This window comes from Calonectris borealis, chromosome 1 (assembly GCF_964195595.1).
Source record: "Calonectris borealis chromosome 1, bCalBor7.hap1.2, whole genome shotgun sequence".
Taxonomy (NCBI): domain Eukaryota; kingdom Metazoa; phylum Chordata; class Aves; order Procellariiformes; family Procellariidae; genus Calonectris; species Calonectris borealis.
The window spans coordinates 65,114,888-65,133,473 of NC_134312.1; the positions used below are offsets into that span (position 1 = coordinate 65,114,888).

Consider the following 18,586-nt stretch of genomic DNA (forward strand, 5'->3'; position numbering starts at 1 on the left):
AAACCAATGTTGTTCTTGTCCTCTTGGTTTATTTGAAGCGAGCACCATAGCTGCAGTGGGCACCACATGCAGACTTGCATAGGTCTTGGCTATTGTGGATGCACTCATACTCCAGAAGGCGAAGTATTTTGCCACTTCTGCTTCTTTGCCTGAGACATTCACATGGCAAGAGAAGCTTTCTCATTTCATCACTTTGAAACTGTCAGTGGTATTTTAAATAAATTATTTTAACCAAGATGGCTATTTCAGAGCATCCTGCTGTTGGACGCCATCTGCTTGGTAAGCGTCATCATTTGTGACTTCTGCAGTGTGGGAACCAAATGTCAGAGACTGTCAAAGCGTTTTCCATCATGCTCTAATTCTGGCTGAACAGAAATCCTGTTTATTCACTTTGCTCAAGTAGTGTACAGTAGACTTCTTAGGCTTTTTAGTTGACCCAGGATTACAGTCAAGAGAAAACTGTAGTCTTTCTACAACCAAATTTCCTCAGAACAAGAATTTTTATAGAATTAAGGTACAGATTTGGTCAAATGAGGCTGACAAAGAAGAATCAGATGTTACCCTGTTAATCACTACTAACTGTCAGTGTGCCAGGCAGATTTTTTTTGAGAGTGCTCTTAGTTGAGTGTATCATTCTTCCAGGTATAAAATTAAAGTCTGATCTCTCCTGGCCACTTAGTGTTTTGTTGATGTTTTCATAAACATACAGTGTTGATCCAGCCATTTTTAAAGAAAGCATTTTTCCTAGTCTAAACTATCCTGTCATCCTAAAGCTATATTCAGCATGTTATTTTGCACTTCTGGGCCCGGTTCTCAAATTTTTGGGCTGCTCCAATTGAAAGTTCGGTAGTCATGTTTTTGTTTCATCTCTCTTGATTTTTCTGTTTCTTTAAAATTCTGTGTACATCTCATGCTTGTGAAATCTAGAGCCCCAGTTAAACTATGCAGCATGTGGGAAGAACATGGGCAAAGTTTCACTGAACTGTACACAAAAATACTTCGGTTCTGATTGGTGACACATCATTCATTGTATCATCAGCATCCTTTAAGCAGGGGTGGTCAGCCGGGGTAGTCTGTTATGGCTTTGTGTTGTAGAAAAACAAAAGAACATGTGGTTGTTGGGTTTTGGTTTTTTTTTCTTTTTCTAAATTTATGGTGAAAATAAGATCCTTTTTTCTATACTCACGTGGCTGAATTTCACAAACCAGATTAACAATCATCTTTTCTCAGGAAAATGCTGTGAATGGAGAGCATCTGTGGCTGGAGACAAATGTTTCTGGAGACCTCTGCTACCTGGGGGAGGAAAGCTGCCAAGTCAAATTCTCAGTGAGTTATTTTCAGATTTCCTTCTCTCTTTCTTAGGTAACAAGCCTGACTTCAGACTGATACAGTGCTCAGATGCTTGGGAGCCTAAATTGTTTGCTGTTGTTGTTGATGCTAGTGTTCCAGGAGAAGGAATGCAAAAGGAGCAAAAGGCTGCTGGTTAAATACTTTATTGCTTGGGGAAAAAAGCCCCAAACAATTTTGAATGATCTAGATTATTTACGCAGTGAGAATGGATGTAATGAGTAGCTTTATTAACATGGTAATGGAAAAAAGGTTAGAATATTGAGATATTTCAGAAATGTTCAAAGAAAGCAGCCATTTTATTTATATACCCAAACATATAGACTGGATCGATGGGCCAAGGCCAACTGTATGAGATTCAACAAGGCCAAGTACCGGGTCCTGCACTTTGGCCACAACAACCCCATGCAACGCTACAGGCTTGGGGAAGAGTGGCTGGAAAGCTGCCCGGAGGAAAAGGACCTGGGGGTGCTGGTTGACAGCCGGCTGAACATGAGCCGGCAGTGTGCCCAGGTGGCCAAGAAGGCCAACGGCATCCTGGCCTGTATCAGAAATAGTGTGGCCAGCAGGAGTAGGGAAGTGATCGTGCCCCTGTACTCGGCATTGGTGAGACCTCACCTCAAATACTGTGTTCAGTTTTGGGCCCCTCACTACAAGAAAGACATTGAGTTGTTGGAGCGTGTCCAGAGAAGGGTAACGAAGCTGATGAAGGACTTGTTCTCTAGACCCATGAGGAGCGGCTGAGGGAACTGGGGTTGTTTAGTCTGGAGAAGAGGAGGCTGAGGGGAGACCTTATCACTCTGTACAACTACTTGAAAGGAGGTTGTAGCGAGGTGGGTGTTGGTCTCTTCTCCCAAGCAACAAGTGACAGGACAAGAGGAAATGGCCTCAAGTTGCGCCAGAGGGGGTTTAGATTGGACATTAGGAAAAATTTCTTCATCGAAAGGGTTGTCAAGCCTTGGAACAGGCTGCCCAGGGAAGTGGTTGAGTCACCATTCCTGGAGGTATTTAGAAGACGTGTAGATATGGTGCTTAGGGACATGGTTTAGTGGTGGACTTGGCAGTATTAGGTTAATGGTTGGACTTGATGATCTTAAAGGTCCTTTCCAACCTAAATGATTCTAGGATTCTATATCACTTGCTGGGGTCTCTGAGAGTAGGGTCTGATCAAATTTCTGTGATTTTAATCACTGCAAGGATTTGAACTGAAGTTTCCAAACTCTTGAATGCACTCACCAGCAATGAGTGCACTCACATTCGAGTGTTTGCCTTCTATTTGAGAATATTCGAGGTTTGCCTTCTCCTATTGAAGCTTTTCTGCTCTGTATGAAAAAATTTCAATAGATTGATCTCTAACCCATTTGTGTCTCTTCTTTGACTGGGGAGTCACTGTTATACTTCCAGTCTGCTTCAGCAATTCTTCACCTAGTATTTTGGTTAAACTGCTTCAGCGGAAGAGAAGAGAAAAAAAACCCCTCTTATCTTGGTATTTAGGAAACCTGGTGAGAGAGTGGGGATCCTGTGTTTAAGTCCTTGCTTTGAATCAATGCTCAAGGGAGCATCCTGGCTCTTGGACTGCAAAGTGTAAGGGGAATCTATCTTCTCTGGGGTGTTTGTGGATACTGCTTGTGACTGTTTACGATACCATCTTTTTGCTTTTATTGAAAAACCCCTTCAGATCACTTGATCCAAATTGAAGCATTTTGATTCACTGATCACCCTCAGTTTTTGGGGCTCTTTGGTAGTGCTTTCCATAGCTCCGATTTAATATCCATCCCCCAAAACTTCTCAAGTAAATTCGTCACTTTATGGCATATAACGTTAAGGCCAAGCCTGGGAAGTCTATGCCTGCTTGCAAAGAGTAGTGAAACAAAGTCCCAACAGTAACAGACAGCTGATTGTGGGGTAATATTCAAGGGAAGCATCATTGTGTGTTTGCCCTGCACTTGTACTGGTCCTGAGGCACTGGGTTTTGGCAAAAGCTGGAGAGAGGATTTTTTGGCTGAGTGGATCTTTGGTCTGATCCAGTACGACTGTTCTTATCTTCTTAATAGAAGTTTGCCTTTCTAGAACTGAGTAAATACTTCCTCATGATTTAGTTCATTGAAAGTAGCATGGAAATTTGATAATATCTTGCATACGATTTGCAAGGCTGTGTCTTAGCTTTAGAGGTGTAGCTTTCTAGGAGTTGGAAAGACCATTTGCAGTAGCTGGTAAATTAGACCCACTTACTTACACTTTTATCTGGGAAAGTTGGGAGAATCTTACCTGGTGACAAGCTTTTCCAGCCAAGAGGCCTGGAGATGTTGAGTCATAGTTAGGAAGCAGCAGAGTGTAAAGTTGCTCAATTCTTAGTTGTCTGGCCTTTGCTTGACCTGACTGAGTACTTTTAGGTACTAGCGTATTGGTTACCTTTGGGGAAAGCGATATCTGTGTTTATAATGTGTTACAGTGTATGGGGCTTTCATTAGCTTAAGAACTAGAGGTGAAATGGAAATCCAGTTAACTTTAGTTGTGGTTAGTTTAACCTGATCTGTCAAAAGGCTAATGCTTTTCCAGTTTGAACCTTTTGAAGACACTGCATCTTTCTACGCCTGTCCTGGTCTTCCTTTGACTTAGCTCTTTTAGATGTAGATTATTGAAGATCAAATGTTTTCAATGGAGAAGTGGTGAGAAATAATTAAGCTGTAGCTGCACAGACTTTGCATAAAATGTTAGCTTATACAGAACATAAACTCGTAATCTCTGAAATATGGAGCTGATGCTTCATGATAAATCAAGGAAGTTAGAAATAATGGAAAAGATAGTCTGAATTTTTACTAGCCTCTCACTATAAATGGTTGTAGCTACTTGCAGTGCCACCAGCATTGAGAACGACTTAAAAAGCAAGATATTAAAAAAATAACTGCTCATAAGGTGTTACCTTTCTTTGCTTTTTGCAGTTTTTCATCTTTGGGATTGATTCCTTTATGTTGTCTCACTCTTCTTGGTAAACACAGAGACTAAAAACATACTTAAAGTTAACAAGTCACAAAACACATGAAAGCCTAGTCTGTTTCTTCAGGTGAAACAGTAGAACAACACTCCACATAAATGTGAACATGCACAGTTAGGATGTATCTAGATAATTATGAGACTCATAATTATGAGACTCAGTAAAATTATAATGATTATTCTATAATGTGAGCTGAAGCTCTGTTCCCTGTTTCTTCTTGAGTTTATTTACAATATATTGAAAATGCTAATATAATTTATTAGAGATTTAAATGAACATGAATAAATTGAATGTAAAAATCTGAGGTAAATCAATCTCAATTTACCATGTGTTTATAAATTTTCTGTCCTTCAAGCACAGGTCTATAAGTTAAACTTCTATGAAAATTAATTCCGTCTGGTTTATTAAATTGAGTATATGCAAGAAAAAAAAGTAAATATATCTCTCTCTCCTGGATGCATTCTCTTGCCTTTGATAGCTTTAGCCCAGGGGATTCAATGGAAATTATTTTAAAAGCCCTACTGAAATTAATAAAACTAACCAGCATAATTAGACTGAGAATTTTATCCCTGCTGTAACATTTCATAAACATTTAACAACATTCTGTGAGAAGGTTATCATTCTCTGCTAAATGACCCAAGTATTTTTCTGCAATGCAATGGTCAGGCCCATCAAATTAAATATTATGTGATAAGCATGAAATGACATACTCTTCTGAAGTGGTCTGAGTTCTCTGATTTGCATGTATGGTTTTTCTCCTCTTTTCACTGGCTCTGCTCATCCTCTTCATAGGCTGCTCCCTTTTAGAGCGATGATCTGCACTTAACAGCCTTATCTGCTACCTAAAGGGAGACTTTTACTTCTAATTCACAAGCTGGAGTACTGTGGCGCTCTATCCTTCACAAAGTCCAATTCTTAACTGGAAGAGCTTCAGACCTTTTTTCAATATACAGAACAGTTGAGATCATGAAGAGAGGAAAAAAAAATACATATATTGCATAAGGAGAGAAACATCTCCTGTTTCACAGCTAACTTTTTTCCTCGTGGGAATAGCGCACCTCCATGCACACACATCTCCCTTTCCTCTTGCAGAAATCTGCTCTGCGGAGGAAGTGTGCTGCCTGCAAGATTGTGGTCCACAATGCGTGCATGGAGCAGCTAGAGAAGGTAAGACATTGCCATCTTCTGGAGCCTGACGCAGACAACACTCATTTAATTCTTGAGGTTTCAGTCTGGAAAATGCCCATGCCAAAGTAGGTTTTCGTAGCTGTTTTGTCAATATATTTGTTAAAAGGTTGACTTAAAATTCCAGCTTATTTTTTAAAATAGATTTCTTCACACCCTGTGAACCATTTAAAAAAAGACCCAATGACAAAAAACCACGGAATACTTTCACAATTTTTAAATTTAAAAAATAATTTCCCTCTACTTCTAGATTGAAAATTGAAGCTAGAAAATGCAGGATCGTTTCATGCACAAAATTGGCCTTTCAAAATTTCTCAACTAAACCCAGCATAATTCGTTTTATGACAGCTACATTTATTATGAGCAATGCAGCATAAGATGCTACTATGAACATTTTTCACTGTTTACTAGACTATGCTGTTGTCTCCTCAAAACCTCAGAAATTAAGTTCTTGTTTTTAAAACGGAAAACATCAAAACTTTCCTTTATATTACCATTATTTCTGTGACCATCTGTCCTGCTTCTCAGTTCTTCAAGGAGCTCTCCTTACTCCCAACTGCCTATAGAATATCTATCACTGAGTTCTTTACCCATCAGTGATTCTTCTTCATTGTGCCTAACTGTTAATGTGTTGAAGAAATTTCCCTCCACTGTTTTTCTTTCTTGGTGGGATATGTGTAAAGAAATATGAGTGGGCATTTCCCCATTGATTTCATTAGAGCTTCGTTTTCACTCCTATATGTTTTGCAATGTTGTTCTCCATAAAAGAAGTTGATGCATAACAAATTTATAGCAGCAACCCTTTGGAAAGAGTTTTTCCTTTCCAAGTATTTGGACTTGTGTTGACAAATGTCACAGTGATTGCCATAATACCAAGTTGGAGAGGTACCATTCCCACCCCCGATGCTTTTACCCACAGTGAAATTAGCATTAGCACATGCTTTCAGCACAAAATGTTACCAGTGAATTTTTCATGACTTCCTTCATCAGCAGCAGTGCTGACTCTCCATAGCCCAGCGAGCCGGTGGCATTGCCAGCCAGAGCAAATGAGCACTTAGATAAAACCCATTCTCTTGAGCTGTTTTATCCCATTCTGGAGACCATGAAATTCACCTCTTGGCAGAGGGTTGTTATAAAGTCTGCATCCCTCTTAAACCCTTGGAGCTTAAAACTGGTACATAAGTATTCTGCTTGGCCCTCTCTGCAAAGGTGTAAGTTGTACGTAAAATAAATATAAGCTGGGGGTCTTTCCAGCCTGCCACGACTCAGCAGTGAAACAACAAATTGCAATTCCAGGTGAAGAGCGATGGAGGAACACTAATATTGCTATGGCTTTTATTTCTTCTTACTTATTTATATGGGAAGGGTTGTATTTAAATTTGGGGAAACTCAATCCTTCTGCCTTCATGGCAAAAGCATAGCTATGCAGTATCCTTAAGTGTTTTATTCTTTGAAGGATAGTCAACTTAAGCTTGAATCCATTTAATTTATTGCATCCTTACCTCACATATCCTTTGGCCTTTTTCTATGCCTCTCTCTTCTTCAGTATATTTTTTTCTGTCTACACCCCCCTGCCCTTATTTCTATTGATTTTTTCTCAAAAGATTTTGGGTTTTTCTCATAGGACTCTCTTGTTGTTTGTTAAATGCTTTTTCTTCTCCTCTTCCTAAAAATGTTTTCCATTCATGGAAGCTCCTGCTGTCTTCTTTCTGTCTTTCCTCTCCCATCTGAAGGCGGCAACACCACTGCATGCAGCAGTACAATGCTCCCCAAATGGTTTGTGGTTGGGGAGGTGGATAAAAGCAGCCTGATCTGAGCAAAAGGTAGAAATTTAGGGTAATTTGCGCAGTTCTTCATGTGAGTGAAGATTTCTCCACAGATTTTGTTTATGAAGACATAAAGCTGGGATGTGCAAAAAGGTCTTACAGAGTTAGATTTCCAGCTCCTATTAACTTTTGAGACCTTGGCTTAAGTCCACTTTGGTTGCAAATGATCTTCAGAAAAAAACAGAAGCAGCGGTTTCCTTCTAGGCAAGGGGGAGACAGTTTAAATGGTTGAACTGAGCAGGCAGCAATAGCAGTAGTGAAAATGAGGGCTGCATAGAGATCTAGCAAGGAGAATTATTATGGCATATGAAAAGAGATTTTCTGCCATCCAGGTAAGTTACTTTGTTCAGCTAGTGAAACTAATATTTTAATAGATAATAAATATTTTGGAATTCTGGCCTAGATCAACATATTGGAATAAATTCTTTCTCAGCTCACTTTCATTTCTAACAGCTTTATTTTAATGCCAGATTAATTTTCGCTGCAAACCGACTTTCCGAGAAGGAGGCTCCAGATCTCCAAGAGAAGTAAGTAATGGACAAATGGCGATTGCTTTTCATTTGATTTATGTGCTGATCCACCTGGTGTGGAGCTGCAGCAGTGCTTTTAGATTCAGAGGAGTCTTAGACAGAGTATGGTTCCCAGTGGGAGATGTTCTCTTCCCCAGAATAAATGTAAAATGAATTCTAGCTGACGCACTCCATTACTTACACTGACAGAAACCATTTAATCTTTCTGTTGTCTCTTTTTCCATTCATTCAGCTATTCTGTCTTTTTTCTTTTTTTGGGTAGCATTTCTTTTTTCTTCTTGACCTTTGAACTATTTTTTATTTTTCTCTGTTTCCCTGTCCTTCCACTTGCCTCTCCCTTAATTTTTTTTTTTAGAAGTATCTCTAGTGTCCTAAGATTTTTTTTTTCAGTAAAAAAAAAAACCCAAACATTAACAAACCTTACGGCTTGCCTCCAGCTACTGTATGAATTCAGCTCCTTTGAAGGTGCCTGGGTGTTTTATTGTTATTATTGATATATTTATATATCTGTTTTACATAGTTAGAAGCCAGTATTTCAAAAACACCTCTTAACTTTTATAGTTGATTTGGCAGCCAGCTTGCTCTTAGCAGAGGTAACTCAATTCCCTGCCACGTTGGCGCTTCAGCGCTGGCTGGCATAACAGCATGGTGTAGGCAGACCCCTTCTAACCCCCTTGCCTGCACAGAAAGACGGGGGGGAGTCCTGCTCACCCTCCTGTCTCTTGCCCACTGTAAGTAGTCCAAACAAGGATAAATGACTGCTTGAATGACTGCTCCTTCCTCCCCTCCTTCCCTTCTCCTGCATTGACTTGTTATTTTTGGCATTATAAGGCTGTATTTCCAAGCAGAACAGAGTGGGGCCCTGCATTGTGGCTGGACACAGCAGTGTTTGGGCACTTCCGTGCTCTGTATTTAGGTGATGTAATGAGCATCCGCATCATGTAATGAACTTTCTTCTTTTTGTAGAAGAGTACTGAGAGATTAGTTCTGGCCACATTTCAACATGGATAAAGAACACCATCTCGTCCTTATTCCTCCTACAGTTTTGGTTGTGTCTGGGGTTTCCCACGGGGAATGCTGCATTTTGCTCCTGAAATGATTGCATTGGCTGAAGGGACCTTTCCTTTGGTGTCTGTAAACCAATTTCACACAGATGGTACCTTTGAGTGCAAGCTGTCGTTCCTTCCTATAACATATTTTTTTGTCCTTCTTTTGCAGAACTTTGTCCGACACCACTGGGTGCACAGGCGGAGGCAGGAGGGGAAATGTAAGCAGTGTGGAAAGGTAAGATTTCCAGTGCAGCACAAGCACAACGCTGGACACTTTTGAATTGAGGGTAGCCAGCAAGTCCTTCTAGTCACTGTAATTTTTCTATCCTAAACACTTGGCCTCTCTTAAGCAGAAAATGACAAGCCTGATATGTTGAATGGTAACAGCCCTGATTCCCACGTGGGAAGAGAAAAGGCAGCTGCATCTGCAGGAATGAGCACATCACGTGTCCTGGGACATTGTGCTGGACTGGCTGGTGAAAATGAGGAGGAGGAAGGCTGTGGCTCTTTAAGCTTCTTTCTTCGTTAAGCTAACCCTGTGCCAATATGGCGTTCTCACAGAACTGTCCTCTGTGCCAAAATTGTGATGGACTATTTTTTCAGGCTTCTGGAAAAAGAAAGGCTATTGCTTTCTTTCTGCCCTGGCAGACCCGAAGATTTGTGAGACTGTTTCACATTTCCTCTGCTGCATAGATTGTAAAAGTTTATTTCTAAGAAGCTCTAAAAAGGGGTAAGAAGTACCTTATCTACTGAAGACCTTTCTTCTGGAATATTATGAACCCCTGAAATCTGTTGAGAGATATTTAAAAATTAAATTAACACAAGGGCTTAATTTCCTTTCTCTAGCACTATATTATACTTTTGCCTCCCTCTTCAACTAGTAAGAAAGACTGTGTCTCGTCTCCATGGCACAGCACTTAAGTCAGAGGAAGATCAGATTTGTATCTGGATGCTGATGTAGATCACCAGCTACCAGCTGCAACAAAGCATGGAATAAAAATGTGGTGCCCTTTTATTGCAAGTACCATGTGAACAGTGCAGCAAGGCACTTTGCATGCAGCATTCTTATGGTATGACTTTGCAGTGATATTGCCTTCCTCCTCTGCCATTTTGGCCTGGATCTCCCCTAGAGGCATTAGGAGCTGATTTTGCAATGGGAGTACTTACTGCCTATCATATCAAAACCTGTGCTGGGTACGTTCACGTGGGCAACATCCATCCTAAAATTCCTATCAGCCCTGACTGTATGGAGAAGTTCAGAGGAAATCACAGTTTTCCCCTTAAATAAGAAATATTCAGTTAAAACTAACATGGGTGTATTGTTGTCCTGGTTTTGGCTGGGATAGAGCGGCTGTGTGGTATTTGGCTGCCTGCCAGGTTAAACCACAATTGTAGGAGAGTTCTTTGTCAAGAAACAGAAAGCATTAGGGAAAATGATAACAAGAAAAAAAATCCTGTTATATTTATTGGCCAAGCAGTTTCCTATTACAGCAAAATATTTGTCTGTCTCATGCTCCACTGTTACATTTCTTATACCTCCAAGTGAGAACCATCTTTTATATTCTCTTGTCATGCAAGAAACAGGGAACTATCATTGAAATGGAATGGCAGTAAATTTAAAGCAATAAAAGAAAGTATTATTCATGGAATATCTAATGATTCTGGTAGATCTCATTGTGTAATATTAGTCCTATCCCATGTCTGGAATTGGGTGGTTAAATATTTTAATGATCATTAATAATAGTTCGAGTAAGGAAAGTAGAAATGAACATTTAGGATATACCTATCTCATGCTTCAAGTCATAAGCCAGTGGAAAAGGAATTCATGCTCCCCAACATCCTTAGTATGGCTTTGCAGTTTCATATTTTGTGTGCCTTCTGTGCCACGGTTGACACTTCTGGAAAGCTGGAGAACAGAGGTGTCTATGTCAGTGTTTCACCTCAGATCAGAAGTGCAATTTGGAAGAAATTTTCCTGACTGTCATCTCTTACCGCAGTTCATACGTGGAGCAGTCTTGCAGCAAATGAACTGAATTCCTTTTAGTTTAAACTTAATTGAAAGTCAACGCTGCAGCTACTAATGGGCATTCAGTCCACAGGACCAGACTATAGCTAGTCAAAAATAAAATTCTCTGAAAATCCTTGTGTATAGTGTCCTCAGTACCAACAGAGCTTGTGCTCCCACGGTTACACGTCACTTGCTAGCACAAATACAGCTTATATGGTATCATCCAGACTTCAGTTTTCTTCTCTTCTCCTTCTCAGGGGTGATTTCACTGCTGTACTGCAAAAGTACCATATGCAGAAATCAATGCCAGGGAAGGGTGGCTGGAAAGTCTTGTTCAAAATCTTGCTAAGTGCAGCGGAATCAAATGATCTGTTTCTGTCTACTTGCTGGGATGATTCCCCTTTTTGTGGAACTGGAGACTGTAATAGAAGGATGGGCATATCTCTTAAGACAAAGTACCGTTGAGCCCAGTATTCAACAGTGGCTTATTATGGAAAAGCATAAGTAGGGGCAGGTGTTTAGCGATGCATTCCCAGAACAGTCTCCTGGCCTCTAAGAATTTGTCTCATGAATTTCCAGGAATGGTGCCTTTATATTTAACAGCCTATGATAACTTTCTCTCCTGTGATCTTCTCTTCTCTCTCCTTGAGTTCCTGTAAACTTGTAGCATTTACAACATCCTTTAGCAAGGAATTCCCAAACTTAACTACATGCTGTGAGAAGAACCACATTTTGATTGTTTCAAACCTGTCACTTACTATTTTTTTCTAATACTCCACAGCTCTTGTGTTGGAAGAGATGGTAAATAAAAGCTCCCAAACTGCATTCTCTACACCATTCGTGATGTTTAAGAACTCATTTCTTTCTCTTGAAGGTGGGGAGAAAAGATAGTTTTGTAGCTTTTAGCTGTTACTAGCTGTTTGTTACCTGGGATCATCAGAGAAATCAGGACTTTTTTTTTTCTTCACGTAATAACACATAAGAACATTCAGACCATGTGGCCCAGCATCCAGTCCATGACTGTGTGCAGTAATAGAAGCTTAAGGATGAATACAGAGTGATCTTTTCTTCATATAATTCCAATAACCAGTGGCTTAGGGATTTTCCGAGACTAAGAATGGATCTGGACCATCATGCTAAACAGACACTTTACTTCTTTCTACTTTCCGTGGTGTCCAAAGCAGTGTGTCCACTGTACACACGCAGTGTATAGCCACAGCATCTATCTCTTTCTGTTACTGGTCCCTTTAAAGGCCTGTGGATTGATGCAGAGCTGTACGTTTTCCCTGCATATAATAGCAGGATTGAAATTTCTAGTAGTTGAAAGGCAATTCTAGTTCTTTGCTGTTTTAGCAGAGATCACCATCCAAGTGCTTCTGTTGCTGTCTGTATTGGAGTTGTAATAATACCTGTCTCTCCTACAGTAATGTTGCATTGGACTGTCTCTGAGAGCATTAAAAAGAGAATAAATATCATAGGAAAATATGTGCAAAACTAAATTATTAGTAGCCCTAACACTGATGTGAAAAATTCTCTTTAAGTACATTTGAGAATATAACCAAAACATGTTGGAGCTGGTAATCCCTGTGTGCTCTGTTCGTGTGCATGGATGTCTATATTAATGTGGACTTTGATCCCAATTATTTAGACAGATTGTAATCACCAACATAAGATGGGGACTCAGGTGCTCTTTTCCTCCAAATGTATTTCGTCTGGTATGCACAACTCCCTATTTCTGCAGGAGCAGCTCACAGCATGGGATTTCACGTGTTGTACAGGAACTGGGTGCCAGTGAATCAGGGCTAATCAGGTACTGTTAGGCTGATATTCTCACAAAGGTGAAATTAATTTTCTGACCCAAAATTTCTAAATTTGTGCAGAAGACCTCCTTGCATGACCCAGGAACAAGATAGCTGAATTTTAGTTTTCCTTCTTGCTGAGAGAAGGCAGAAGAGATGATTTCTGGTGGAATATGGGGGTTTCAACCTGACAGTCCCCATCAAATCTCACTGTGACCTGCAGTGCGTTGCTTTATTTCATCAGTTCCTTTGTTTGTAAAGCTGGCTTTCAAATAATTGCTATCTTACCTCAAACATGTATCCTTAGAAAGAATTAGCTCACATTTGTAAAGCAATTTGAGGAAGAAAAGTGGTATTTCATTGCTACTTATCATTAATATGTTTTTATTGCTGTATCATTTTCTCTAATGACTCCCTTAAAAGCCAACTGGCTTACTGAATAAATGAAAAACGGTCCATCCAGAACCAGACAAGCTGCTCAGTCCATATGTTTAAAATACACCACTGATGGGCTGTGGAATTAATGTACTGAATTTTAGGTTTTATTAGCAGAGGTTTTGGGAGAGAAGAATTTCTCCCCTGCTTGTTACAAAGCTGAACAAAACGAAACATTTCATGCCCGTGAGGGGCTGAAGTAATTTTTTAAATATACTTTGGGACAAGAAAGAGTAAGATTTGTGAGAAACATTAAGAAGCACTAGTCTAAGTGAATGAGGATAGAGCATTTAGTCCAGCGTCAGAACTCCATTCCAGAACTCATATCGTCATACTTTCACTCTGTTTGTTCTTGTGCCCACACTGAATGGCAGACTAGATCTGCCCAGCCAGAAGCAGCTGGTCAGCTTGTCTTTGTGAAGACATTTGACCACGCTCCATTACTAAACCCAAATATGCCAGATTGCCATCATTATGAAGAATCTACTCTTTGAATTTCTCTGAATGTAAAACCTGAGGCATTAGGGGAAGGATTAAAAAAAAAAAAAAATTAAAAAAAAAACCCAGAAACAAACTAGGCAGAGGTGACACAAGCCTCTCTAGGAGTAGGTCTTAGTTGGTGGTGTGGTCCATCTGGCAAGCTGGCTTGAATACATGCTGGGGACACCTGAAGAAGTAGCTGCAAGGTGCACTTCTGCATGGTGGGCAGACAGGGAGAGGCTCCTTCTCTTCAGAGTATTGATAGGGTTGTCCTCAACTACCACATATGGACAGATTGTAGCTCAATCCCTCACTTAAACAAGAGCAGAGCATCTCTGGATGGATGTTCATTTAATTCTCCTTCTTGGTGTGCTTGACATTGTCATTGCACTGAGTACTAATAGGTGCATTTTTCCTGCAGGTGTCCATCTTCCTGTTCATTTCCACAGCAACTAGGATAAGAAGGACCTTAATTACAGAAGCTTTGAGGAAACGTCCTGTTAGATGTTACTAAATCAGATTATTATAACTCTTTGCACTGGGTCTTGGGCATTGCCCAGCATGTAGGAGATTTAGGTAAAACTCAGCTTGTCGAAAAGAAAACTGGCTCAAAAATTCATGACTTGGTAGAGAGACTTTCAATTAAAAAACTGGGTAGTGATGGGTTACTTAATGTAGTAGAGAGGCTTGATAGAAGCCAATGAATAAAGGATCTAGACAACTGCAGATCTGAAATAAATCTAAGGTGAAGGTGACTATGATAAACTGTTCAACGGAGTTCTGGACTTTCCATCTCTGCAGCCATTAACCTAAATCATTTTTTTCTCTGACTAAAATAAGCTTTAACCGAACACAAATTTTCAGGCTGTAACTCCAATTACCATTTGTTGCCTGTGTTATATGCAAGAAGGATGTATATGACCCAATGGTGTTTTCCAGCCTTAGAATTTAGAGCAAAGCGATATGTCTGAAATTGCATTCTACAAAAATTAGTCTTCTGTGGGAGAATAAAATCTCATATTTGCTGGTAATGGTGTTTTTTTCTCTTTAAAACTATAAAGAAATATTTTCTTTTATATCTGTTTGATTTGAATCAGACCATCTTGGTTTTTGGAACTTACTAAAAAGATTTTGATCTGAGTCAGCTCAATAAAACAATAAACAATTTCCCAATCAGAACATTTCCACACAAACATTGTAGTTGATTCCACTCTGTATTTAGAAAAAAACAAAACAACAAAAAATAAAGAAAAGAAAAGGAAAATTCAAATTCTTGTTCATATTTAGAGCAAAAAAAAACTGCAGTGAGAGAATGTTCTGTTCAACCAAAAAATCTGAATCTTATTCAGGTCTGTAGAAATCCATTGAAATAGGCATTTCTTCTCTGCTTCTTCTCCCTTTCCTTCTTTTTAACTACAAAAATTAAGAAAAAGCATAAAATTTTGGAGAAGTATCTTTAAAATGTGTATGTGAAAATTCCCTAGTTGAAGAATCTTCTCTGAATCCTGTCATTATTTTATCCCCCCCAAAAAAATGTTTGGTATCTAAGAGCTTTGAGGCTGAACCAATGTATCTGACTGCAATGAACTGATTTAGTCTAGCACAGTCACCTGGCAAGAGCTAAAGGTGTAAGTTTTCTTGTAGTCAGGAGGAATTTAATCCTTTTTTCCTGCTTGTTCTAGGGCTTTCAGCAGAAATTCTCCTTCCATAGTAAAGAGATTGTGGCCATCAGTTGTTCCTGGTGCAAGCTGGCGGTAAGTGGACAATACTCAGGGAGACTGGTAGCAGCATCACTGAGTTGACCACACTGCAAACAGTTTAGTTTCTCCTGGCTCTCAGGGTTCCCTCTCTATGAATCGCCCCCGGTTTTGCCATTTCTGTTCCTTTTGCTCAAAGACACCATAGCTTCACCTGGCTGACATGAGTCCTCCAGGAGAAGAGTCTTGCTGCACAACGTAGCTGATGGCTACCTCCCATCAATGCCTTGCTGCTGCTAGCTCAGAGAGCCAAATGGCTCTTAATACACACAGCTGCATCAAACTAGGTTGTGGTCTTCGATCTGTGTTTAAGTAGGGGTGATTGGCTTTTTGAGGGGGGTCTGGTGTTTTTTTTTTTTTTTTTTGAAAGAAGGCATGGCTAGGGAAAATGATCTTTAGTTACATGTTTCTAAAACTCCATCGTTTGAAGAACTTGAAGATGGTGGATTTGGTTTTTGTACCATCACCACCTTCTTCCTTTCCATGCTTCCCCTTTGTCTTTGTCTTTCTTGGCCTCGTTATTGACTCTACTCTTTTCCTCTCTTCCAGTTTCATAATAAAGTCACCTGTTTCATGCTACATCATATTGAGGAGCCGTGTTCCCTGGGGGCTCACGCTGCTGTCATTGTGCCTCCCACCTGGATCATTAAGGTGAAGAAACCTCAGGTAACTGCATGCTGATGTCTGTTTCTGAAGCTGTATGGCTGCCCAGGGCCACCCTGGCTTTGCCACTTGGTACTTCTTCACTAAGGCATGCTTGTTCAACCCTGTCTCTATCCCTGAAACCCAGCATACATCCATGGTGATTATGAACCTGTATCCTCCCACCTCTCCATCCAGCCCTTCAGTAGGTTTCCCTGTTTGGGACGATTAGCAACAAACATGACTTTTGTTCTGAGCAAATCCCGGTCAGGTTTGTTCCTCTAACTGTGACTTCAGCGAGCATACTGCAAGAAATCCCCTGTGTTGTAGGCAGTCAAGCATGTTTCATTAAATAGAGCTGAGCAAATACAGGGAAAAACTGTTCACAAACATTCACTTGAAGCTTTTGTAATGGATGTGATATGTTTTGGACAGGATACAGTCTTGTGGTGAACACAATAGGGAGAGAAGGTATCCAAAAGAGAGCTGGCCAAAAATTAAAAGGGGATTGCCATCATGCAAGAAGTATTTTGTTCTTTGAAAGTCTGTTTTCACTCCAGGTTGAACTGAAAGAAACAGACAAACACACACTGAACATATCAGGGAGCCAGAAATGCTGGTAAAAATTTTATTTCAGAAGCACTGAAACAAGTTTGCTTTTTTTCTGAAATGAATAGTGTCTGGGACGCTGAGACTTCCCACTCACGTTTGCTTGTAATTTTCCTCCACTGACAGGAATGTTGGTTTTATCAAGCAGTGACGTGCAGTTCTTATATTAGTGTGTCCATCCTTGGGAAGTGACCCAGGGCTTTCTGGCTCTGTGTCCTGGTTGGCAACAAGAAGCAGAGAAGTTCAGGCTGTAGGCAAGGCACTAAGACACAAATAGTCCCGTGGAACTGGAAAAAAGGTCTGAGTTGGGACACTGGTCAGTCTTTAATTACAGTCTAGGGATATGACTGTCAGATTTGTGTATGAGTAGCACTTCTAACAAGCTGGATATTAAAAACAAGAGGGGTAAAAAAAAAAAAAAAATATAGAGTAATCAAAAAGTCAACCAAAGAGACCACTGCTTTTCTTTTAGGTCCAGAACAGGCAAGATCCCTAGCCACCTCTCCTCTGAGAAAAACAGTTTCTTTGGCATTTGTATTTTTTCCCCACAGTCTTCTTTCACTGTTAGTTTTACTCCAGCCTCCTCCAGAAAATCTTTTTTCCTCTCTTGCTGAAGTGTCCTTGGTAGGGACTTAATCTTCTTGGCTAATTTTCAGCACCTGTGTGGTATTTGGCACAAAAATGAGGCTGGCTCCTTTTCTGTGTCCTTAAAGAGACCGTATGGCCCATTAGTCTTAAGCCTTTTGGTCCCTGGGCTTCACAGCAGACTGCCTGGAAGCTCTGCTTTGGGCATTAGCCACAGAATTGGTAACTTGAAGGGTTCATGGTCTGGAGGTGGATTCATGAAGTAGAAATCCTTGGGCTGGGAATGACTAGGAAGGACTTCCTAACTGTTGCAGTCCAGACCTGGAAACAGCGTACTGCCAGGGTCCTTGGGCGTTAGGCCTGATAAGGAAATGAAATCTTTTTTCACCCAGCACATTTCCAATTTATTTATCATTCAAACTGTTTTAAATCACCATTTAAAACAAAACAACACAACAAACAAAACCCAAACCAAACCAATCAAAAACCCTTTCAGATGCTTTTGAGTATATTTTCTTACAAAAAAAGAAAGATTATTGAATTTGTTACATCATTTTATGACTTAACTAAAACCCCTTTTTGTGATCCGGCAATACACTGCAGTCACTGTTCTCTTAACCAAAATCAGGAAAAGACTATTAAAACCAAAAATACTAATTTTAATGAAAAGAAAATACATTAATAAAGATAGACTATCCATGTCTGACCTTAGTAAAAGAAGCCTTTCTTTGATCTTTTTACTTTTTATTTAATTTAATTTTTAGTGTAAAAAAAAAAAAAAATCGACGCTTGTAATTTTCTTTTTATTTGGAATTTGGTAAAAGCAGGGTACCTTTCTTATAATATTTTTAGAGAATTTTGTTTCTTGTCCATTAATTTTTCATAAAAGTTCAAATAAAAACATAAATTTGATCCAGTTAATTATAATTCATAGGAAAAATGCTTTTAAATAAAGGTTTAAAATGTTACACTTTAAGAAAATGTTAGCTTTGTGTGCCATGAGTCATGATGGAGAGGAAGTACTTCAATCCAATATTCCCTCTCCATTACATCTCGAGTCCTTGAAATTCAAGGTCAGTAGCGTGCAAAAACTTTATCTTGAGTAATTGAAGCATTAGATAGATCAAAATGATATTTAGCACAGACAATGGGCATATTTCCATGAAATTTCTTAACAGCACCAATTGCAGCGTTAGTTGTGGGGAATGCATCCTTATTGCTGTAGAAAATAGTGGTGCATCTTTCAGATGTGTTTTCAGATTTTTGGCAGAAGTTTTGTTTTCTTTTTTTTTTTTTTTTTTGGAAGTATTTTCTCCCCTCCTGCTGTTTTTGGCCAGCT

The 18,586-nt window shown here is 39.6% G+C and overlaps 1 protein-coding gene across 1 annotated transcript in view; it reads left to right on the top strand.

Moving 5' to 3' along the window:
- Nucleotides 1-18,586, top strand: part of DGKI (diacylglycerol kinase iota) — a 220,747-nt gene that overhangs the window by 89,883 nt on the left and 112,278 nt on the right. Inside the window, exons 3-8 of the mRNA XM_075158235.1 lie at nucleotides 1,231-1,326; nucleotides 5,435-5,509; nucleotides 7,824-7,880; nucleotides 9,102-9,167; nucleotides 15,337-15,408; nucleotides 15,961-16,077. Of these exons, the coding sequence (XP_075014336.1) occupies nucleotides 1,231-1,326; nucleotides 5,435-5,509; nucleotides 7,824-7,880; nucleotides 9,102-9,167; nucleotides 15,337-15,408; nucleotides 15,961-16,077 (483 nt within the window). The remainder of the gene's footprint in view (nucleotides 1-1,230; nucleotides 1,327-5,434; nucleotides 5,510-7,823; nucleotides 7,881-9,101; nucleotides 9,168-15,336; nucleotides 15,409-15,960; nucleotides 16,078-18,586) is intronic.